Source organism: Pyrgilauda ruficollis, unplaced genomic scaffold, assembly GCF_017590135.1.
Source record: "Pyrgilauda ruficollis isolate IOZ18807 unplaced genomic scaffold, ASM1759013v1 scaffold185, whole genome shotgun sequence".
NCBI classification, from domain to species: domain Eukaryota; kingdom Metazoa; phylum Chordata; class Aves; order Passeriformes; family Passeridae; genus Pyrgilauda; species Pyrgilauda ruficollis.
Genome location: NW_024517540.1, coordinates 346477 through 371552, shown reverse-complemented (window position 1 = coordinate 371552; position 25076 = coordinate 346477). Strand labels below are relative to the sequence as shown.

The window sequence follows — 25076 nt, the reverse complement described above, 5'->3', positions numbered from 1 at the left end:
GCAGGAACAAAATCTGCTCCCCAGCCCGGGAGGTGGGGGCTTGGGTGGGGTGGGAGCCTGGCACGCTCAGGGTGCCCAGGAAGGGCTGTGCCACAGCTTCCTCGGTGCCACAGCAGGGCTGGGCTGGCCAGGGCCAGCGGGGGGTGCTGCTGCCCAAAGACTGCCCCAGAGCCAAAACCCACCCAGACCCCGACCCTTTCCAAGGGGGTTCCCAGATGGAGCAGCCACAGGATGGGGGCACAGGCTTGGGTTTATAGTGGTTTTTCTCTTCTACTTCTCTGTTTTTAATTACCTTTTTTTTTATCTTTTTTTTTTTTGTTTAAATACATCCAACTGTGTTAATTTCTTATTTGTGGAAAGGGCTATCTGCACCATAACTATCACCTTTACATACACACACGCACACACGAAAAATGAAACATATATTAAAAACACTTTTTAAGCAATACTCTGGATACAAATGTATTTTTTAACCTACATATATTCTAAACCTTCTAAACTTTTAAGGATCACTTTATCATAAAATAAAATATCCTTTTTTCTTATAATAAATTACCTAATAAAAAGTATTTTTATTAGCCCAGTTCCTTGCTACATTTACATGTAATAAATGCATTTATTAAAATAGAATATTAAATTATAAAGAAATGTTCTAATTTTAAAATCTTAATCTTTTTTTCCCTCCTCTCTCTCTCTTTAAAAAACACCAGGAAATGCATCAAAATAAACCCTTCAAACACCAAACAAAACAGGTTGGAGTATTTTGATTTCAGAGGTTAACAATATTAACAGTCTGAGCCTTTGTATGTATGAAGATTATTTTTTTTTAAGAAAGAAAGAAAAGAGAAAAAAATAATAGATATCCCTCCAGCTGAAAAATACTTTTGCAAATGGGAGCTAGGACAAGATATTTTTATAGTATCTCCTCATTAACTATAAATCCAATTTTGGTTCTTTTTTCTTTCTTTTGTTATGCATTATAATACACACTATTCTCTATATAATTCATGTCGATGAGGATGACATCACAGCATGATATTACTTTATCCCTCCGTTTCCCTTGTTACGTTTTGTCACCCACTGCCCCGCACCGTCCCTCGTCCAGCCGGCGCTGTCCCCCCGCGGCAGCTCACAGGAATGCAGATTGCAGTTTTGGGGACACGGCAGGACCCCGACACGGCATGGGGGTCCCTCGCTCCCCCAGCCCTGTCACAGCTCGCTTCCACCCAGGAAAAGTCACAGGATGAGTCCCAAACCCAGCACAGCCCCAAGCCCCCGCTCCTGGTTTGCAGCCGGTGCCAAAGTCGGCGGCAGTTTGGCAAAGCACGAGTGGAAATCCCAGCGCTGAACTGGGAGAACACCACACTACAGTCCCTGTCCCCCTGTGGGGCTGAGCCTGCCTGGACCTGGACACGTCCTGAACCAACCTGGACACATCCTGCCTGGACCTGGACACATCCTGCCTGGACCTGGACACGTCCTGAACAAACCTGGACACGTCCTGAACCAACCTGGACACATCCTGCCTGGACCTGGACACGTCCTGAACAAACCTGGACATGTCCTGAACAAACCTGGACCTATCCTGCCTGGACCTGGACACGTCCTGAACCAACCTGGACACATCCTGCCTGGACCTGGACATGTTCTGCCCAAACCTGGACATGTCCTGCCAGCAGCTCAGCGCCTTCCAGCGCAGCTCTGCTCTCTCTGCTCCCAGCCCTGGGTTTTGGGCACCTGCCCTTGGTGCCGCTGCTTGTGCCCTCGTGTCGCTGCCTCACAAAGACCACCACCACCAGTATTCACACAGCACAGCATGGCACGGCATGGCACGGGTCACCTCGGTCCCCACCCCTGCTCCAGCGGCCCCAGGGGCTGATGCCAGCCCCGGGGATAGGGGAAACCAGCGGTGCCCGTTGGCACCAGCCCCCTCAGGGGGTGCCCGTGTCCTGTCATCGCTCCCAGGAACCCACCCCGCTTTGGTGGGACGTGATTTTGCAGGATGGAGGTCTCACAGACCAGACTCCCACAAGGGTCATGCTGCTCCTAACCCAGAGGGAGGAAGACCCGGTTTGGCATATGGGGTCCCAGTTCACCTGCCTCCCTCCAGCCCAGGTGTCCCCATGGCTTCAGCACCCCGAGGGGGTTACCCCAAAAGCCTGGGAGGGATCGTGGGGGCAGCTGAAGCCAGCGAGGTTCAGGCCAGTTGGTTCACACTGCAAGAAGGGGTCACCAAGGGCATCCTCGTGGTGGGAGGGAAGGGGAGAAGTGCGAGGAGCCAGCTCGGTGGGCGCTGCAGAAAAGGGATGGGTGCAGGAGGAGGGGGCTGTATTTAGTTATCGTTATTGCTGGTGAATTAGACCAACAAGCCATTTTTAGTCACCTATCAAGGAAGATACAAGTCAGAGCAAATAGTTAAGGTCATGGGCATTTTTCTTGTTTTTTGTTTTTATTTTTTTTTTTTAAAGATTTTTATATATATACATATATTTAAAAAGAGGAAAAAAAATTACGCAAATTTGTTGTTTAAGCCCCGCAACCGGGCTCCCCATGGATGCCAACAGGCAGGGCCCAGGCTGCCCCTCTCCGGGTGCCCCACGGGGCCAGGGAGAGGCCCGAGCCCCCCGAGTTCCCTGCAGCCCCCACTCGAGGCAGAGGTAGCTCTCGGTGCATTTACAGCGCCTGTTTTTTCTTTCTTCCAAAGATGCTACATCAAAATATGGAGTCGGTGGGGGGGTACAGCGGGAAGCAGGGGACAGGGGAAAATCAAAATAAAACAGGGGCCGAAATACTTCTATTCATTTTAAACTAGAACTGCTACATCAAGCTTTTTTTTTAATATATATGTATATGTATATATATATGTGTATATATATATATATATATAAAGGTTATTGGAACTGAAGATTTTATTAAAGGCCAACTTGGAGACTTGAGTAGGAACGTCATCTACAGAGAGGAGCAGCCCCCCCAGGACAGCCCCACTCTGGTTCCCAACAGCAAGCACTGGACGTTTGTTTGGGTCATGATTCTTTTTTTTTTTTCCCTTCTTTTTTTCTTTTTTTTTCTTTTTTTTTTTTAAAGAAAGGGGTTTTGTCTTTTTCTCTAACATTTTTTCAGCATGCAGGAGGCTTTTACATCGTTTTCGCTTGTTAAGGTGAGGGAGGAGGTACAAGGAGCAGAGGAGAGCCCCCTGCACCTTCCCCATTCCCCACCCCCTACAGTCAGTGCTAGAACAGGTCCCCCCACCCCAGGTCCCCAACACAGGGGTCTCCTTCCCCCCTCCCCACTCCCACCCACCTCTTCACAACCTGGCATCAAATAAAGACATTGATCAAGAACTTGCTCACATTACCACGAACAGACTCCACTCAGCCAAGAACGACTACTCACTCACTAACACGGGGGCTGCGGCCACCGCCTCCAGCTCAGCCCCTCCAGCCCCAACACCAACGTTTCTGAACGCCCCTCTGAAGGGTGGCTGATCCCCCTGCCCACCCCCCTGTCGTGCTTCAACCACTCTCTCTACATCAGCGGGAGAATTCTGCGCCGTGAACGGATAAAATACAACCCTGGGGTGGGGTGGGGTGGTGTGGGGAGGGCAGGATGGAGGAGGTGGCACTGGGAGGGGAGAGGTTCCCAGAGAACAGGAGTGTCCCCCTCTCCCTTCCCTTCCCTTAACTGGGACCAGACTGAGGCCAGATTTTGAGTGAGAATGGGTCAGTTTTAGGGAGGATGTGGCCAGCGCTGGCCAGAGCTCCTTTGCTGATGCCACCCTGCCACGGGGAGGGATGGCTGTGCCGCAGGACAATTCGGGACGTGGGGGCTCTGGGGGTTCATCCAGAGCAGCCCAGCCCCCCATCATCCTACAGGCCCCACACCGGCGGGTGCAGAACACGGCGCCTTCCCCCAGGAAGTGCTCGCATCCCAACTCCTGGTGTGAAAGGCTCTGCTGCAGGGCCGGGACAACGCCTGGCCAGGGATTTCCTGGAGCTTTGGGGAGGAGGGGAGTACCAATCCTGCCTGACGGTGTCCCGTTAGCACGGCATCGTTACTTTTGTCTTTACTGTTTCCAAAACTTCAGCATCTACTACAGCCCGGGAACATTGCCCACCCCTACGGAATAGATTACTGTCGATGCAAAACACTGGAGGCATCCCATCATCCCACCATCATTTCAAACCCTCCAACTGGTATCTGAAGATCAGAAGTGGATTTTTATCAGCACAGAGCACCAGCAGCACCTGCACCAGCAGAGTGAGCTCAGCCTTCGGTGACCGCAGCCACGGCCGGCCTGAGCCCGCTGTGCCAGGGAGCAAGTGGCAGCAAACCAAGCAGGAGGGAGGATGTTCCCAGGAACACTACCACGATGAAAATAAAGTCTCCTGTAACTGAAGGGAATAAAAAATCTCAGGTGATTTTTTTTTTTGCTTGTTTGTTTGGGTTTGGGTTTTTTTTTTTTTTTGATGTTAGAACTGTCTGTGCCAAGTTGTGCAACTTGTTGGTTCAGTTCTAAATCAGGGTCCAGGATCTGTGAGCAAAAGTTGAGGGGTGGGAAATGGGGAAGCGGTGGTAGTGGGAGAAAAATTATATATATGGGTTTATATACACACATATATATATATATAGGTGCTTGATTAATTAAGTGCCTATATATATATATACACACATATATTATAGCTGGGTGTACTGGTACTCAATAGGTCAATCCAACACATTTTTAACATCACAGCATTTTGGCATCCACAGACCAGCTGAACAAACCTGATGGAGTGAAGGTGCTGGCCTGCACCTTGCATGCGTTGGCACGGGAGCCAGATCTGAAGCCCATCCTCTCCCACTTCCCAATGGTTTTAAAGTATCTCATTTAACAAAACCAGGAGTCTTGAAATGATTAAAGGATGTTCAACAAGGCAATTTTTTTTCTGTTTTGTTTCGTTCTGAAAAAAATATAATATATAAAAGTGGCCAACCTCAGGAAGATCCAGGAAAAGGACAGCTGAAGAGGTTTTGGTCCATAAAGAAATACTTTTTCTTCTTTTTTGTTTTTTTTTTTTTTTCCCCTACTTGATTTGGGTAACAAAAGTTTTGGTCCAGTTTAAAAACGACGACAACAAAATTATCTCTATAAACTTGGGGTTTTTTTGCTCTCTGTTGGGATGCATGTTGGTTTCATATGGGCTCATTTGCCTGTATTGCATGATCGTCTCTCTTAGGTTTTGGTGCAATAGGTATGTTTTTTAAGAAAAGAAAAGCACAATGTTCTGTGTGTGTGCGTGTGGTGTGTGTAGCTGCAGCTGGCATCACTTGGAGGAAAGAATGAAGAGTGACCTAAGGAAACGTGGAAGTCGATGCACTCCCCCCATGGACGGGAACTCGGGAATGCTTTGGAAATACCCTGTTAGTGACTCCTGATTGGACTGATGAACAAATCCCTGCTTGGATAAGGAAAAAAGAACAAAGTTCCAGACTCCACGGTGGCTCAGAATAACAAAATAAATGCTCGTCGCCTGGTGTGATCCCAGTAGGTTCTTCCAAACCTTCTTCAGTTTCACTGGCGTCGTTTTTATTTCTTCACCTTCTTTTTTTGATTTTCTTTTTTTTGTGTTTTTTGTTTGGGTTTTTTTTTAGAAAAAAAGGAAAACAATAAAAGTTCTTTAGCTGTGATTTTTTTTTTTTGTTTAAATCTTTGAGGTAATACAGTTGTGCCCTCGTTCTAACAGGTTCCCAGAGGTTGATGGTTTCTTTCTTGTTCTTCTAAATCCCTGTCTTCCGTTTTCCTTTCTTTCTGTTGTTTCTTTCTGAGCTCCCAGTTGGGCCGACAACCCTGGGGGGAGGAGAGTGGGGGCTTCAGGCCAAGACAAAGGTGGAAGGTGGCTGGAGAAAGGCTGGCAGGGCCCTCCCTGCATCCCTGCTCCCTCCCCGCTCGATCCAGGTGGCCTGGCTTGGTCATCGCCAAGAAGTCCCAATCTCACCACCAAAAAAAACTGAACTAAACTGCTTCGCTTGCGAGATCCGAGTGTGCGTTCTGAGTACTTGGTTTACAAAAGACATTGCAGGCTGGAGCATTGTTCGCCCTTCAAAATTTCTGGCTTTGCTATTCATTTTAATTTTATTATTCACTTATTATTTTTTTTTAAAAAATAACATACATTGCTTGTAAAATAATTTCTTTTCTTTTCTTCTTTTTCTTCTTTTTCTTCTTTAAATTAATTTATTCTTTCATTCATTTTTTTTGTTCTTCAGATGTCATTATTATTATTATTATTATCATTATTATTATTATTATCATCATCATTTTTCTCTCACGGACCCCCCCCACTCTCCCTTCCTGCCCCCACCCCCCCAATGCCCTGCTCTGTCTCTTTAGGAAAATATTCTAATGGCCTGAGTGGCTGCCGCGTGGCAGACGGGGCACTCGGGATCAGTCCTCTCGCAGATCCTCACGGCACACTCCATGCAGAACAGGTTGTGGCCGCACGGCACCAGCGCGGCCGTGACCTCGCTCTCGAAGCACACCATGCACTCGCGGCTGCTGCCCACCGATGTCCGGGCAGCGGCGGGCGTTCCCAGCTTGGAAAAGCCCTGCAGCGGCTCCCCCTGCGACCGCCGCGGCAGCCCGGAGAGGCCGGGCTCCGGGATGGAGGAGGACGGCGAGCGGTGGGAGTTGGGGTGGATGGTGCCGGTGCTGCTGGAGCGCTGCTGCTTTGAGAAGAGCACCGAGACAGGGTTGGTGTTCTCCTGCCCAGCCCACATGGGGGCCCCTGACTCCGGCACCCCGTAGTACAAATCCTGCTTGTTCACACCGTAGTTGGGGAAGAGGTAACCGTAATTGAAGTCGTTTTGGTCGTTCAGCCGGGGGGTCTCGTAGACGGGGTCAACAGAGCAGTCGCCGATGCAGCCCAGGCTGTTCTGGCGGAAGGTGGAGAGGGGCTTGCAGCCCGGCGCTGGCGTGTGGACCCGCCAAGCCTCTGAGTAGCGGTTCTCCATGCCGGAGTCAGGGCTGCTGGAGAGGAAGTCGTTCTCGTTGTTGTACTCCAGAATCTTGCCCGTCCTCACCGCGATGTGCGTCTCGATCTCCTCGCGGGCGCGCTCCACGTTGCCCGGCGCGCCGGTGATCTCAAAGACCGGGTCCCGGTCTCGGCTGGGCGTGATGATGTAGGTGTTGGTCTGCTGCTGGATCCGCTTGATGGTGGCTCCCTTGGGTCCCACCACCAGCCCCACCACGCGGTAGGGCACGCGCACGCGGATGGTGACCTGCCCCGGCAGGGTGGGCGCGCTGCCGAAGGTGGTGCCCGCCTTGTTGCGGGAGGCCCTGATCATGGAGAAGTGCTCGGCCGCCGAGATGATCTCCCGCCGGGCCATGGCCACGTCCTCCCGCCGCCCTGTCACCATGAAGACCGGCTCCTCCCCCCGCACCGGGGTCTTGATGTAGGTGTTGGTCTTTGCCCGCAGGGCTTTGATCTTGCAGCCTTGGGAAGAGAGAGAAGAAGGCACAGCAGTTAATGAGGCTGTCCCACGGCTCGCCCTGCTCTGCAGGACACCGGGCTGAGTGGCCACAATCTCCTGTGCCACCTGGCAGCCACTGAGCAGGACGTGGAACAAGGGAAAGGCCCTATCCTCCTAACCCTGAGGGGAAATGCCAGAGGGAGGCCCGACCTCACCATTCCCAGAGACTCCCTTCCTCAGGAGTGCCATGCTCCCTCATTCCCCAAAATGGAGATCACCATTTTGTGTGCTGCAGCCCAGCACACCATCCCCCCCAACTGCTTTCCCTCAGCAATCATTCCTAAGATCTCCCTTCCACCCACCCCAACACCACGGAGTAATGGGGGATCCACCCCAGGTGTCAGAGTCTCTGTGACAAGGCCTGTCCCCAGAGCCCCAGGGTGGCCTCCCAGAGACAGTGGTCATCCTTGGGCTCTGGGGACAGGGCTGATGCATGGGGCAGCCTGAAGGTCACAGGAGAACAGAGGGATGCTGGTCCTGAAGGGCCAATGTGGAAGCCCTTGGCCACCCTGTGCCAGCTCCCAAGGGGAGTCGCCTGCCTTGACTCCAGAGGATTTTGGTACTACTGGGAGGTTTTGAGGTGAATACCGTGAACTTCAGGGGGACAGGTTTGGAGGGGAGTTGCAGAGATGCAGCAGTTTGGGACTCCCCACTGCAGATATGGCAGGACTGCAAATGCCAGCAGAGCTAGATGACCAGGGGTAGCAGGAGGCCAGGATTTGCTTTGGGGCTGAAACAGCAAGAAATGGGGCAAGGCTGCCCTCCTGTGAGCCCCAGTGCAAAGACTCCTGCTCCAGGTGCTCAGACCTTCTCCCGAGATCACTGGCCAAGTGGTGCTTTTGTGTACCAGTATCCACATCCCAGAGCACACCAAGCCCATTCCCCAAATCCTAGAACTGACCAAGCCCATTCCCCCAGCTCCTCACAGCTCAGAAAACAGCCTTCTGCTTTCCCAAAAAGGGCAAAAGACTTTCCAGCGTGTTTTGGCTTCCAAATGATCTTTTGGAGGGTCTTGATCCAGCTGATTCAGGTTCCCAGATGACACCAGGATGCCATCATGCAACTAAGAGTTTTTACAGATGTGGCACAGTTCTCTAAACTACTCCTGGACCCCTCCTTGCTGCTGTTCTGCCCCTCAGACCCCTCTCTCAAAAAGCTCACTTGGTGCCCCAAGGCTTTTCTGGCACCAAGCTCCAGGGCAGGCCGGAGGTTCCTCTGCAGGAGGTGTGCACTGAGCTCAGATCCCAAAGGAAAGGTAAAACCTGTGATTCTCCAGTGCAGATGAAGTGAGGTGAGCACTTTGCTGCGGTTTCCCGAGGATTTGGGTGTCTGACAACCAGAGGATGAGGACACAGCACTGGAACTTCTGTGAGATCCCCCAGCACCTCCTACCCCACCTTCTCTCCCCAGAAAAGACCATCTCCTGTACTTCTTCTGACTACCTGACACTGGCAGGTTTTCCTCCACACACTCCACTGACATCACACTAAAACAATGACCTGCAAACGATGCCTCTGCAACCACCAAATGCAGATTCCTCAGCTCCTGGGCTGGAGCATTATTATTTACACAGATCCTAATAAATAACAGCACCTCTCAGGCTGGGAGCTCAGCGCTGCCACTCATGCACAGCTCCCTTCGTGAGACACAGGCTGGTGACACCGGGGTGTTCCCCGGAAAGCAGCGATCCCAGCACCCTGTATTGTTGGCAAGGACTGAAGCCCACACCTGTAGTGATGGAAAGAGCCCGGTGCCACGAGAGCTGGCACGAACGACTCCCTGGGCTCACAGCGCCGCGGCAGCCGCTGCATCCAGCGGTGCCCGGCGTGCAGCACGCTCAGCCCAGCCAGCTGTGTTCACAGTGCTGGCACGGCAGGGGAACAGGCATGGGCAGGGCACCGCAGGGGCACTGGGCATGGGCAGGGCAACGCAGGGGCACTGGGCATGGGCAGAGCACCGCAGGGGAACAGGCATGGGCAGGGCACCACAGGGGCACGGCACATGGGCAGGGCACCACAGGGGTACGGGCAGGGCAACACAGGGGCACAGGCAGGGCAGTGCAGGGGCATGGGCAGGGCACCACAGGGGCACTGGGCATGGGCAGAGCACCACAGGAGCACTGGGCATGGGCAGGGCACCACAGGGGCACTGGGCACAGGCAGGGCACCGCAGGAGCACTGGGCATGGGCAGGGCAATGCAGAGGCACAGGCAGGGCAACGCAGGGGCACTGGGCATGGGAAGGGCACCACAGGGGCTCTGGGCATGGGCAGTACAGGGGCATGGGACATGGGCAGGGCACTACAGGGGCACAGGCACAGCACCACAGGGCAGCGCAGGGGCATGGGCAAGGTACCGCAGGGGCATGGCACCGCAGGAGCATGGGGCATGGGCAGAGCACAGCAAGGGCATGGGGCATGGGCAGAGCACCACAGGGGCACGGGGCATGGCACTGCAGGGGCATGGGCAGAGCACTGCAGGAGTCTGGGCAGGGCATCACAGGGGCATAGGGCACAGCACTGCAGGGGTATGGGGCATGGCACTGCACAAGTACCAGGCACAGCACTATGTGGGCACCAGGCATGGCATGGCATGGGCACCGGCACCGCACAAGCACCGGGCACGGCACCGCACAGGCACTGAGCATGGCACAGCACGGGCATGGGGCATAGCACCACATGGGCATGGCACCACACAGGCATGGCTCCACGTGGTCACCGGGTACAGCACTGCACAGGCACTGGGCATGGCACAGCATGGGCACGGCACCACAGGGGCATGGGGCATAGCACCACATGGGCATGGCACCGCACAGGCACGGCCCCATGCGGGCACCAGGTACGGCACTGCACAGGCACTGGGCATGGCACAGGCACCGCATGGCACAGGCACCCAGCACAGCACGGCACGGGCACGGCACTGCAGGGGCATGGGGCACAGCACCACACAGGTACCCGGCACAACGCCGCACAGGCACTGGGCATGGCACCTCACGTGCCCCTCATGGCACTGCACAAGCACCAAGCACAGCACCACGTGGGCACCAGGCATGGCACTGCACGGGCACCAGCACTGCACAAGCACCATGTACAGCACTGCACTGGCACTGGGCATGGCACCGCATGGGCACTGGGCATGGCACTGCACTGGCACTGGGCATGGCACCATGTGGGCACCGGGCACAGTCATGAACCCACTGCCCCTCAGAGGGTCTTGGCAGCAGCACGACACCAGGCACGGCACTGCACTGGCACTGGGCATGGCACCATGTGGGCACCGGGCACAGTCATGAACCCACTGCCCGTCGGAGGGTCTTGGCAGCAGCTGGTCTTGGGACACACGCTGGTAAATCAGAACTTCACTGTCAACTCTCACTGTGATTTTTAACTCCTCAGAGCTGCCTCAGCTCCCGGAGCCTCATTTCCCGTTTCTGGAGCAGGAATAGCTGTCTCCTGCCTTGTGCTCCTGCAAAATTTCCTCCGAGCGCTGCTGCTCTCAACCCATCTCTGAAACAGGAATTCCAGGGTCCTGGGGAATGGAAATGCCAGACCTGGCACAAAGAAGGATCTGGGAAAATCCCCAAATCCAAACCCAATCCACCCCCTGCCAAATCCAGTGTCGCTCACAGGTTACTCCCCAGAGTTTGCACCGTGAGGTACATTTGTGATGCTTTGCTGAGTAAAGTTTCCAAACAGCCCATGTGGACCAGTGGTCAGCCAGTGGTGTGCTACCAGCTCCCAGGAAACTCAAAGGACAGCAATTCATGGAGCCAGGCACAACTCAACTGTAGGATAAACCCACCCAGGCAAAATCCATAATAAAGGTGCACCCCAAGGAGAGCTGGATAAAACCCTGAGAGGTCAGCCATGCCCTCTGGCAGCCCTGGCAGGGTGGGCTGTCCCTGACCCACCCCTGGCAGACATTTCCCTGCCCCGCTCCTGTGCTGCTCCCTCCCTCTCCAAAGAGGGAGATTCCATCTTAGGAAGATTAACCGAGATGCCACCATTTCCCCAGGGATATCACCAGAGCATCACATGGAAAGACAGGGGTGTTCCCAGCAAGCATCCAGCTGAAAATGCCTCCCCGTGCATCACCCCGGGCTGCAGGAGCTCCGTGGAATTCCGCAGTGACCCGCGCTCTGCCTCTGGAGCGCCAGGCTCGCTCTGCTGCGCGGAAAGGACCTCGGGCAGGCGTGTGGCACGGCTGGCACCGGGCTCCGCGCTGCTCTGAGCTGTGGGACAATGACGGCGTGTGGGGGAGAGGGATCTGAGCCCGGCAGGACAGGAAACAATCCCGGAGCCGACAGGGAGGGTCAGGCAGGCAGAGCGGTGACAAAGGACGGGGGCTCCGTGCTGGGGACAGATGGAAGGGAGCAGTGGCAAGGAATACACATGAATGAGGGCAAATGTAAGCGCGTTACACGAGCTGCAGGAGTGGGAGGGAGTTGGGGATGGAGCAAAGGTGGTGGAAATTGAGGGAGAGGCACACCCTGATCCCTCCAAGGGAGGAGGAGAATGAGGCGTGTGGGAGCAAAGCCAAGACACCCCAAAACGGCAAAGGGAAGGTGGGCAAGGAGAGAACACGGCGAGAGGGAGGGGAAGGAGGATCTGGAACGGACAAAAGGACGCGTGGTGCAGTCGGTGGTGTGAGAAGGGGGGGAGGAGGGAGGGTCTCTGTGCAGGCCTGCAGACGGGAAAGCCAGCTTTGTGGAGACAGACAGATGGGGATCCTGTGCTTAAAAACTGGAGAAAATCACCTCCTAGGAAATTAGACCAACTCCAGCATGCCCAGCAGCCCTGACCTCCAGCAGCTCTAAACCAGCACAGACAATGGGCAAACCATCAGCAGCCCAAACCCAGAGAACTCCACAACTTCCAGGGGCGCTGCACTGGTTCACATCAGCTAAAACCAGGCTGGGCTCAAACGTGATTTACTCACTTAGTGCCAAGGCTCCAGGCCCATCCCAGCCCCATCCCTGACTGCTCTGCACACTAAAAAGGGGCTGAGCCTCCTTTGAGATCACCCTGCTTCTGATGGAGCACAGCTGGATCAGGATGTGGCCCGTGACATCCCAGCCAGATGGGCAGCACACCCCAATGTGCTTATTCCAAGCAAAATTTGTCCTGCATGGGGTGTTTTTTTGACACTTTCCTTTCGTGCATAACTGAAATTTGAAAATACCGTGTAACAAAGCATTTTACTCGGGGGATTATTCAAAGGGGAGGGAGGTGGAAGGGAGGGAATGGCCTAGCAGGTGGTGTCAAGATGAAGCTAAGGGAAGAAAGGGACCTGTGAAAGCAGCACTAATACATAACTTGGTGTATGTTCTCCTCGTTACAGCAGCACACAGACATCAGTGCGTCGATCCCTGGCAGACCCCTGCCACTTGGATTTTTATATTAAACAGAGAATTAAGCCCTTTCTCATTGTGTTTCCACAGCCTACCTTCTATTACCCTGGGTTTTGTCAATAATGCAGATCCCAAAGCATTTCATGAAGGAGGCTATAAGCTCAGTACCTCCCCTCACCCTTTTTTCTCTTTAATTTCACTGATTACCAATTGACTCAAAGTAAACGTGTTTGCAAATTACCTGAGTACATCACAAACATTCCCACACAGGACCAAACCCTGGAGGAGTGGAGAGCCTCTGGTGCCCAGACCAGTCAGCTAACTGGAATTAATCCGCAGAGCAGCCATCTCTGGCTGAAAACATAGAAATAAATTGAGTCTAGACATTGCCAAGATGGGTGGTGGGGTCAGGGGGAGATCTGGATGCACAGCCACCTTCTCTCTCTCTTTCCCCTGCACCAGGGCAACAAATCCATCACAATTAACAGAGAAGGCTCTAGGAGCTTGGTTCACCTCTCCAGCAAAGACAGCTGCTCACAAGGGACACCAGGGTGCTGGATGCATCTGATCTAGCTGTCGTTTCCTTGGCATGAGCCCATCCCAAATGTTCTCACTCTGAGCAGCCCCAAACCAGTGTGTTTTCACAGGACCTCAGCAGGGTTTACCCCAAGGCTCCCAGGTGCTGCTCCATCAGTGGGCAGAGGATGGTCAGAGCATGGAAGGGACGTGGCCAGCACAGCACCACGGTGACAACGCCACCAGGACAGTGCCGTGGCACAAGTGGAGCAGATCCCTCAAATAATTTCACTTTGGTGTAAATTCAGAGTTAGACCTGCTGATGACCTTCTCCTGGGTGCTGCCACAAGGCCAGATCCTGCACAGGTATATTCTGCTACTGATGCAGTCTAGAGGCTCCCTCCTGGCACCAGCTGGCACCTCCAGCCCAGGAGCATGACCCCGACCCTGGAAGCACCAGAGGAGCTGTACAGGCCACAGCAAACAGCTCTGCAGCCAAGCCCGAGGTGGATCTTTTTGTTTGATTGACTGCGTTGTGGTTTTATTTTGGAAAACACACCCCACAAATCACTCCAGGTCCTGATATTTCTTGTTTTCATCAGATACAAAGTAATCTCTACAGACAAAAGCTTTTTAAGCCCTCTTCTCATTTATGGCGAGGCACTGCACAGATACAAATTACACCTGCAAATACCCCACGCAGTCCCTTCTGGCACTGCTAGTGGGGTGCAAGAGGGTCTAAAGGCAAATTAGAACTTGTTTTTTTTTTTCTATTGTAGTCATAAAATTGAAGAGGATCATAAAATAAACAACCCTCAGCTACCTTGGGTAAGGTGGGGCATTCTTTTCCCCGTTAACATGAAAGCCTTGTTAAAAGACAAGCACACAAAGAACTTCACAAATAAACCCTCCTGACGGCCTGTGGGGTAAGGTTTTGCTGCATTGAAAACCCGATGAAAGTGGTGTCAAAAAACGCAAATGCACACAAAAGGACCACAACCAACCAACTAAATCTCTTTGCACGGAGGGTTTATTGTCCTGATGATGCAAGTTGTGTTTACAAGAAGGGCAAAAACACCACCCAACACACCATGCCAGGAAAACCAGCGACCGCCTTGTTCCAGCGCGGCGATTTTACGCTTTTTCGCATCGCGATGAAAGTTGTTTATGAAACAAAAAAAAAAAAAAACCCAAAAAAAAAAAAAAAAAAAAAAAAAAAAAGGGTGGGGGGGAACCCCACGGAAACACCCAGCAGAAACAAGCCCAGCACCACAGACAATCGGAGGAAAGTTGGGAAGCGAAGCGCCAGCGATGCGCGGCGGAGTGGGTGTGCCCGTGGCACCGCACCATCCTGCGCGGCCGCGGCACACGCCGGGCACAGCGGGGGAAGCGGGGCACGGCGGGCGGAGGGGACGCGGGGAGGGGGCTGCCAGACAAAGGCGGGGGCCCCCACCCAATGGCAGCACGCTCGCTTTCCCACTGCCCTAGATTCCGGGCGGCTGCGCTGCGGTTCACTCGGTCAGCGCGGCACCCGGCCCGAGCCGGGAGCGTGCGTGTCTCCCTAGAAAATTCCCTTTGTCTCTCTCCCAGACCCGTTTTCCTCCTCCCACCTCCAGTTCAAACGGCACGAAGTCGATCCCGCTCCGCACTTTTCCCCGGTGTAAATTCAGACCGATTCTCATTAACACTTTGTAACAACCCGGCACCCACTGCAATATCTCTCTCCTTTCAGGCCCATCCCGAGCTGCCGGAGCAGCGTACGGAGATTGCCTCCAGACCCCACCAGATCGGGTGGCTTTCGATCCAAGATTTTGGTGAAGGAGACAAGAAGATCTGCCCCCCCGGCTGCTCCTCGGGTGCTGTACATACATCCACCTCCACAGGGTGGGTGGGGGAGCTGCCATCATCAGACTTCCTCAATGGAAAAGGCTTCCTCGGACTATTTTTAAATGCTGAAAGCACTGGAGCATGTTTGGAGCTACACAAAGAACCCAATCACCTGGGTTTAGTGGAGCTTCTTGTTATTTGACTTCACCTTGTCAAGAAAGAGCAATATATGTTAAGATCCTCTCTCGCATAATCTCATTCCTGGTGACAACAGGCTGGTTGGAGCAGGCTGGGAGATGCTGCATCAAAGGATGTCTGTGAGTACAGGTGACAATGGATGCTATTACTGTGATGAGACCAAGAACCCTTAGAAGGACCAAAAATCCTTAGAGAGTCCAAAAATCCTTATAGGGAAAGTCTTATCTGGGAGTGGGCGCAGCATGAAGCCAAAGCAACCCCACACCTTCTCCTGACACCTGCACACACCAGACACACAAAGAAGCAGCACCACATCTCCCTAACCACAACATCTGGCCTTAAATGTGCCCTTCAGCCTCTCCCCTGGCTCCACCGACAGCAGCCCAGCTTGTCTGTGGGAGTGGGCACAAAAGTTGGATACAAATCTTGATCTGGCTAATCCACACCCACCTCGGGTCACTTCTAGGGAAGAACTGCAGTGACTGACAATTTCTGCCCCTTCCTAATTTCACAGTCTGCACAACCAAAACATGATGCCCTTCAGACACTCTCCATTCCTCCCAGCACCCACACCCCATCTCATCCCTTGATGTCCCACCATCTCCTAAAAAACCTGCTGCAAACCCCTCCAGTGCTTTGTCTTTACAATTTCATCGGCGTGGCCGTGACAGCCAGCACAGCCATGGACAGGCTCTTGCAGGCAGGACACCCACAGCCCGAGCTGGCAGGAGAAATACAAGAGCCACCAAGCACCCCGATGTGCCACACAGGCCCCAGGGAGCACTGTGCCATGGCACACACCGGGAGGTTCGGTCACCCAAACTCAGCACAGCTGCAGTTCACACACATGCCAGGAGAAGGGGGGATGACCTGCAGGAGCCCTGACTCAGGCAGACTCGCCCCTGCCCCTCACTGCAACAGGAGCACAGGCGTGGAGGTCATGGCTCCACCTCCAACCAGGGAAGGGGTGTCACTACCACCCATGCCCAGGGGTCACAGGCACCAGTCAAAGGGATTCTTGTGACTTCATCCCCTCATTCTTCCTTTTCCAGTTTCCGGTCCTCCAGTTTGCAAAGCAGCCCTTGGCACATACCACCAGCCACCCAGCTCTTTGCCACAGACCCCGGGGCACCAGGTGGAGGAGCCAGTCTGGCCAGTTCCCAGCGATCCCCCTTTCCACAGCCCCCCACCTCACCCCGGGCAGTCCCCAACCCCAGCCAGCTCGTGGCTGTGCTGCTCGAATTCAGCACACAAAGCAGCCCCAGCACAAACTGGAGCAGGGCTTCCAACAGGCCATTGGCTCCTCGAGGGCACGTTCACAGCTCCTGGGGAAAGCAGGAGCTGCCAAGCTCAGGTTGAGTTCCTGCAGCATCCTTGCTTGGAGTGAAGCCACCCCCTCTGCCACGATTACACCTCTTCACAAACCACCCTTACACACATTCCAATAGAAATACATCGGGCTTGAGCCTTATTTACACTTAAATGCCTTTTCACTCCTTTGGCAAAGTGAGGGGTGGCCTGATAGCAGGTGGAATTCCCGTGGCCAGGTGTGTGCACCAGGGCCCCTGTGCCCAGACCCAGGCCTCTCATATCCACGCCTGTCTGTGAGGAACACTTTAATAGACATTTGATATCATTATAAAATAATCTGAAGGGATAGTGTGTTTCTTCAGAAAATAATAACTTGAAGAAAAAACTAAACCCTGTTACCAAATAAAGCTGTGAAATAATTTTTATTTCATCATTACTTTTTTCCCCCTCCCTTTTTCAAGATGTTTATCACCCTGTTCACAGGCACCCATAAAAGCAATTGTTTTCCTAGAAAACCATCTGCAACGGGAGCAGTACTACCAAGGGATGACAATCTGGCATTCTGGGATTCCTGGTCAGGCATCCATGAGAGTCCAGGAATCAATCCCCCTGGGAGCCCCACACCCAGCTCCAGACCCTCTTAATCCGGCCTTCTACACAAAAACAAGGCACAGGAGACAGTAGAGACATTCCTACAGGCCTTTAGAAACAAGTGTGGGCCATGATCTGTGCTGGAGTGCAGAGCCACAGCTACAAGGACTGTGCTGAAGGAACCCCCAGCACAGGATCCATCCCACCCACCTCCACGGTGGGGCACAGGCTGCACCATCTGCCCCAGCAGCCAAAGGAGCACAGCCACAGCTGCATCCCCACAGCTCCAGCACACTGACATTTCAGCTTCCCAGATGTGGGAAAACCCTCACACACGCAAAAAAAAAATGGTGGAAAAAATCCAGGTCTGCACGTTCCTCTCCATCGCTCTGGACACAACAGGCACGTGCTGCGTTCTGAACACAGTGAAACACACCCCCTTCTCAGGAGTCTGGGGCAGCAGTGAGATCCTGGAAGAAAACAGCCCTGGCACATCTCCCCTTGGTTCCGCCTGCCGAATCCTCTTTCCCAACTTTATTAAACAAAGGGGGCCTGATTCTCCATGGCCTCACACACACCAGTGCAGAGCTGGTGCTGAGCCCCACCGTGCCTGCCTGCGCTCCACTCCCGGCAAGGTGAAGGCAGCACAGGAGGATCAGGATCGGAGCCAGTGGGATCTCCTGGGCCAGACCCTCACCCCTTCCTGCCCGTCTCCCCAGGTCCCCAGTGAGGGGCCCCCATCCCAGTGTGAACGCCAGAGCAAGAGCTGCTCCCTCGGCTGCAGACGCCCCAAGTTTTGGGGAGGTCAGCACCCCCGGACTCCTGCCCACTTTCCATCCCGGAGAACCGGGACCGGTCCGTGGGAACCGGACTCTGGCTCCAGGGCTGGGAGCAAGCAGAGCCTCCGCAGGCCCCATTGTTCCAACCGCACGCCCTAGCGTCAGAGATGTCCAGCACTGAGCCATTTGTGTCCCCCTCCCCGTGGCTTCCCCTTGCCCATCTCAGCCCTTCTCGGGGCACTGGGGGTCATCACCCCCCGGGTCCCGCCACAAACCCCCTGCTCAGGGCCCTTCGATCCCAACCCACAGGGGAGCATCTGCCCATGCAGCCGCAGGCTCTGCCCATCGCACTTCCAGAGCGTCAAGTTACTTGTTCAGAGAAAGAAAAAAAGAAAAAAAAAGCCCAACACTTAGCCGCACCATTATTATTTTTTTTTCTCTGTAGCGACACAAAACTTCTCTCGGCAGCGCCGTGCCCCGACTCCCGCAGTGCCCACGGGAGGCGCGGGGCCCCGCACCGCACACCCGGGAGTGGTGGGGGTGGGCGAGGGGTGACTTAAGAGTGGGTATGGTATGGAGATATATATATATATATATTTACACACAGATAGATATATATATGTAATTTTTTTTTAAAGCCCTCCTCCATTCCACCTCGCTCCGAACGGAGCCGTGAGAACAAAAGCATCACTGTGGCGGCGCGCGGGCAGCGGCTGCGGGGGGCCCACGCGGGACGGCGGGTCCCGCTCCGGGGTCCCCCCGCTCCGGGGTCCCTCCGCTCCCGGGGGCGGCGGGAGGAGCTCGGCTCCCACCCGCTCACCGGCCGCTCGGAGCGAGCCCGGCACCACCACACCCCCTCCGCCCGGCCAACAAAGGGGGACTCCGAGGCGCGGGGCCGGGCTCAGCCTGCACCCCCCGCCCTTCCCCCGCCTTATTCCCAGTTTTTTTTTTCTTAAGGAGAGCGCGGTCGAGATCGGCTCTTTGGCAGAACCGGGGAGCGGCGCGCGGGGCTCCGGTGCCGGCAGCCGGACAAGCGCCGGCAGCATTCCCACAGACCCCCCATCCCAAAACCCCCGTGCCGGGAGCGCGGCCACCCGCCCACAGCCCGGGAGCCCCGGGCTTTGTCCCCGGCGGGGCCGAGCGGCCCCGGCCCCGAACAATGGGCGGGAGGGAGCGGCGGGGGCGGCGGCGGGGCCCCCCGGCCGCGGGGGAGTGTCCCGGGGCCGGTGCGGCGGCGGCGGCGGCGGGTTATTGTTGTTGTTGTTGCTGTCCTCCACCAGCACCACGGCCGAGGAGGAGGAGGAGGAGGAAGGCTCGCCTAGCCCCAGCAGGCAGAGCTGGTCCAGGGCGAGCTGCAGCGCCCGGTCATCCTCAAGCAGCGCTCTGTCTTTGCCGCTCCCACCGAAACAGCCTAAATCGCCGAAACCCCCGTTCCTTTCCATTATCCCTGGGACTACCAGGCTAGGGTGCGGGGGGTGCGGGGGGCGCGGAGCGGAGCGCGGCCCCGCGGGGAGAAACTCTTTTGTTTGAAGGCGGCTGGGCGCTGCGGGAGCGGCCCGGCCCGCGGGCTGATGGGGGATGTAGTCCGGTGGCGGCACACCCCCGCCCGCGGCGGCGGGGACCGGGGCGGCGGGAGCGGGGCGGCGGGGCCGGAGGTCGCGGGGGCAGGCGGTGTGGGGAGGGGGAGCCGCTGTGACACTGGGAGGGGGATGTAGGGACGCGAGTGGATGGGTGACACGAGTGGATGTGGGATGTGGGATGTGGGGGACCGGCTGGGACACGGTGAGGGGGCTGCTGGGGACCCGCGGGGACACGAGTGAAGAGGCTGCACGGGCACCCACGGTGACACGGGTGGAGGGTGGTGTGGGGACCGCCTGGGACACGGAGGGGGGGCTGCTGTGGGGAGACACATTGTGCAGAGGATGGAGGGGCTGTGGGGGCACACACTGTGCCACGGTGTAGGGGCTGCAAGGGGACCACGGGTTGCCACCAGGGGAGGGGGATGCAGGAGGATCCACCATGTCACCGGTGGAGGGGCTGCAGAGGGACATGCCATGACATGGCTGGGGGGGTTAGGGAGGTGCGAGGGGACCAGCCGTGCAGGGAACCGGTGGAGGGGACTGCGGGGGAAGCCACTGTGACCCGGCTGGAGGGTGGTGCAAGGGGATCAGGCATGCCATGCCATGGGTGGAAGGGTCTGTGGTGGGACCACTGTGCAATGGGTGGAGTGGGCTGCAGTGGGATTCCCTGTGCCACACGTGGAGGGGGCTCCCTGGGGACCCACCATGCAGCGGGTGGGTGGAGGGGCTGCGTGGGTACCCACTCTGGGTTCCATGAGTGTGCACATCCCTGGCAGAGAGGGATCACAGGAAAGAAGGGTCTGTGAGGGAACTCATTGGTTGCACCCAGCATGGAGGGGTCACGAGTGGAAGGGGTCTGTGTGGGGACCCGCCATGTGCCCCCACACTGTGGAGGGGTCTTGGGCGAAGGAGAGTTTGTGTGGGGACCTGTTGCTGCCCACACATGAGGGGTGCTGCAGAGCTGTCCAGGGCTGGGATCCATCCAGAGACCCACAGGCACAACAGGGACCCCTGGGAGGGGTGGTGGCTCAGCAGGGACACCTTGGGTACAGGCTAGCAGGGCACCAGGGTCAGCAGGGTGAGTGGTGGCACAATGGGGCAGGACCCCCCCTCCCATGGACAAGGAGCTCACTGCTTCATCCTTGCGAAGGAGGACAAGGCCTTCCAAAAGGGTTCCCCAAAAACATGGGGACCTCAGTCTTGCAGTGGGAAGACCCCCAACACGGCCACAAGCATTTGAGGGACAATACTGCATGTCCACCCGGCCTGGGAATTATGGAAAACAATAAGGGGGAGCCCCCCAGCCCCCCAAAGGCCTTGTAGTGGCTCCAGGCATAGCCAGGCTTGGTGAGGCTGCTGGGGCTCAGCTCCCCACCCTTGGCTCTGTGCCCCAGCAAAGCCCCCTCCTGCAGACTGGGAATGCTGGGGGGGCCGTGGGACAGCCCTGCTCCCCGGGCTGGCCTTTCTCATTGAAATGAGGAGGATTCAGGCGGAGGGAAGCATTGACAATTGCTCCCCAGCTCCCAGCCAGCCGGGCTGGGCGGTGAGCGTGTGAGCGCGCGGTTCTCCCCTCGCCCCTTTCTTCTCTCTGAATCAAACCAGATGTCTCCCATGAAATGAGATTGCCGGAGCTCACACTGGAGAGGGACAATGCAGAGGGATGCGAGCTCCCGCCGAGCCACATCGCGCTGCAGCTCTGGCAATGGCCACGGCTGCGGCGAGGGCTGGGGGGTGGTGGCACCGGTGCCTTGTCACCGGGGCTGGACCTTTCCACCCCCCACTGTATCCTGTGTGATTTGCTCTCTCTGTTTCTGGGATCCTTGCGGGAAGGTTTATTCTTTCCCCCCCCCACCTCCCCTTTCTGGGTTTACCAGCAGAAGATCTCAGCTGCGGCTAAACTCGGCAGATGGGGCACCCAGCACAAGGAGATGGCTCATCCACTGACTCAGCCGGTAAGGTGCTGCTGGAGCTCTCCCTGTGAGTTTGCCCCGGCACTTTGGGAAGGGGAATTTCTGCTTTCGGTTTGGTTTTGGCATCCAGGTTTCCTGATGTGTAGTACAAACTCAGGGAGATGCTGGGACACGGCCGGAGGGGCAGCTCCCCTCTGCGCGGGACCCGGCGTGGAGCTGCTGTGGGTTAGAGCTTGTGGTGGCTGTGCTGTAGGTGTGCACAACAAAAAAAAAAGGGAAAAAAAGTAAAGCTAAGGACAGGAGAACCCACCCACTGCTGTGTTTTGTGCAGCTCATTTTGGTCATGCTGTAGAGCACTGTCCTGAATTGGGCTTTATTTCTTTTTTCACCGTTGTGTGGTGATGGGAGTCCTGAGAGTGGCAGTTTGGGATGTTTTCCTTCGTGGAAGTTTGGGATATTCCTTCTTCTAAGAGGAATGTCTGTTTGGGATGTGATGGATGGTGGCTCCATAGGGCACACACACATCCCGTGGCAAGTTTTAACACAGGCTGGGTGTGCCCCACTAAATGGCCAAAAATGTGCATTTAATGGACATGGAATTTCACACACACACACTGCTGGTTCCCTTGCACACACCTGCTGGCTGTGGCTCACTCCACGCTTACAACCAGGTGAAACCCTTGTGTGTGTCTGTGTGAGCATGAGTTACAGGTGCAAACACAGAATTATGTACACTGAAATATGCCCCAAAACCACGTGTGTGTGTGTGTATGAGGCATTTGTGTGCACACATGTGTCCATGCAGGGGTGTTCCCAGCGTGGGTGAGGATCCTGTGTGTGCCATGTGCTGGTGGTGGGAACTATGGTGTTCTGCCCTGTAAATTGTGGACTTTTCACGTGTCCAAGTTGGATCTTGTGCATGAGGCTGGTAGCAATGCCTGCTCTGGAGGCAGCATGTCATTTTAGGGACATGGTTTTGCTTCCACCTCCATTTTAAGCTCTGTCACGGAGGTCTCAGGAGAAGAAAGTGCTCCTGGAAATCAGAAAGTGAAAGGAAAAAAGGGAAAAACTATGGACCTCCAGCTCTGAGCATTCCAGCAGCATGAGCCAGGCCGAGAAATCACCAAGCTGACTAAAAAGTTTGTGTGACTCCAAAAAAAAATTTAAAAAATTGAAAGTTGAGTTTCTTCTCATTTGCCTTCTTCTGGGGCTGTTGGATTTCACTCTGGTTACATCACCTTGCTTTTCTGCACAGCCACAGGGTCTAGAAACTTACTTTAAAAACCAAAAATTCATACTCACACAGATTCACATGACTCACAGAGCTGGGAATTTAAGGCAACCAGAAACGCTCCTAGAAAAATCACAGGAATTGGCAACATGGGCAGTGACTAATCCTGATGGGTCCCTGATAGCAGCATCTCCCAGTTCATACAATATTTTGGGGGCGTAGCTGGGCTACAACCAAGACTTTGATCCTCTTCCCAGTGATAGCAGCTGCTTGGGAATGATCTTACCTCCCGTCTGGCATCGCTGCCTCTGGGGAAGCTGGATTTCAGGAGTAATTCAGGTTAAAGTTAGCTCTGCCAGGTGGCTTGAGCCAGCTCCGTGAGCTGGAGTAGGTCAGAGGGGCTCATGTTGTGGAGCTGTTGGATCACTCACAGCTCCCTGGATAGGGGGGTAAAAGGTTATTTTTGGGGGTAAGTAGTGCTGGATTGCGAGTGAGGATTTCACCATGGGTGTAGTCTCTGCACAGCTCTATCCACTCAGCGAACACCCTGCCGAGGTTTTGGCAGAAACGCAGTTTTTCTAGTTAAAAAGCGGGTATTTCCAAATGTTTGAAAATCCACATCCCCGAATTACTGTCAGGGGGGGAAAAAAAGTATTAATTAAAGCCAGGGATGGCAGCGGAGTCCTCGGAGCGGAGAGGTCGGGATCAGGCAGCGGCATCACGTGCCCCTTGCCGAGGCAGGAGGCTGCAGAACGATCAAAGAAAAGGGAGAAACTGCAAACTGCAGCTGCTGCCGGTGCCAGAGCCATCGGGGAGGGGTGGCCAGGCACCACGGCTGGTGACACAAAGTTCTGTGGGAGGCAGCAATAAAGCTGACATTGACTGAGGAGGTGCCAGCAGCCTGTCCTCAGGCAGAACAGCGACTTAGAGTCACCATCAAGAGCTAACGCAGGGAGAAACTTTCTGGATGAATTTGTGTCATCAATGTGAAGCTGAATTTGGCACTTCCCAGTGCTGCATCCCTCTGCCCACCGACATGACCCAAGTCTGGGGGAAAGGTGGCAGCTGCTAGGAAAGGTTTAATGCTGTGGAAGCATCCCATGTCCCACAGACTGAGGTGATGAGCTGGTGGTGGGGAGGACAGGGGGAGCAAACACCTGCTAGGAGCCAGGACAGCCTTTTTTAGGCTTTTCTTCATTTTCATCTTGCATAGAATCATAGAATATCCTGAGGTAGAAAGTTTAAGCTGGGATACCATCACCACGAGTGCTTTGAGACTTCATCTCCTTGTCCCTGGACAGCTCATTTCAAGAACTGCTCAGCTGCACATGAAACAGAAGTAGCCCAAATTCTGGGAAGCTGTAAGGGCTCCCTTCCACTCTGAGCCCACGTGCTGGCCATTCCCTGTAGGACACGGTTCAGGGGGGACTCCGTGGTGGCCGATCCCCGTCTGTGTCCATACAATTCATCTGCTGCCTGTTGACATTAAACCTCTTTGCTTTGTCAATGGGACTGGCAGCAAGAGGAGTCTCACTGTCCGTGGAAGGATCCTGAAGTGCTTTGCAAACATTTGTTAATTAAGCTGTTCTATGAGATAAGTAAATTAGCGCAAAGCCTGATCCAAAGCTCCTTGAAGTCCATTGGTTTTGGTGAGCCCAGGTCCATGGGATCAGGCCTGGAAGACCAGGTTTTAAAAGCCCTCAATTTTGTTAAGAGCTCAGCATATTGGCTGCAGATGGGTGCTAAGCTACAGGGACAATCTGGCGCTGGGATCGCGGGTGCCGCACCCTTGGCACACTTGGTTGTGTTCATAACGTGGAGGGTTTGGACTTTCTAGTCACCAGGGGCTTGTTTTTAAAAACTGAAGAATCTTCTGCTGAAATCTGGATAATTTTAGGTCTGGGATCAAAAGGGGGTGTTCAATTTCAAGGTCACACTCTCCCCTTATTCTTGCTGCTTATACATGTAGCTCATTTTCCAAGGAACGTGTTTTCCTCCCGTTGGAATCCCATCTTCTGCAAGCAGATAATTCCCAATTTCAACTTCCAGAACATCAGAATTACCATGACTTTCCTTGGGTATGTCCTCTTTTGAAATTTGTCCAGGGGCACATTGGGGTTTTGGCACTTACCTGTGTCTGAATCTCCAGAAATCAGCCCAGGAATGCCGGCGCAGCCGCGGATCAGCTCCGTGAGGATCACAGCCACCTCCACCGCGGTGCCAGTGGGGCTGGGTTCCTGCATGTGCTCCCTCTGCCTGCCTGGTGCATCCACCAT

The 25076-nt window shown here is 54.8% G+C and overlaps 1 protein-coding gene across 1 annotated transcript; it reads right to left on the bottom strand.

The window, feature by feature from the left end:
• Nucleotides 1-6366: 6366 nt before the first annotated feature.
• MEX3A (mex-3 RNA binding family member A) lies at nucleotides 6367-25076 on the bottom strand. Its single transcript, XM_041464882.1, is given in 5 exon segments — nucleotides 6367-7472; nucleotides 19238-19278; nucleotides 19280-19975; nucleotides 20910-20925; nucleotides 24932-25076. Coding segments are annotated over 5 exon segments (2004 nt in total).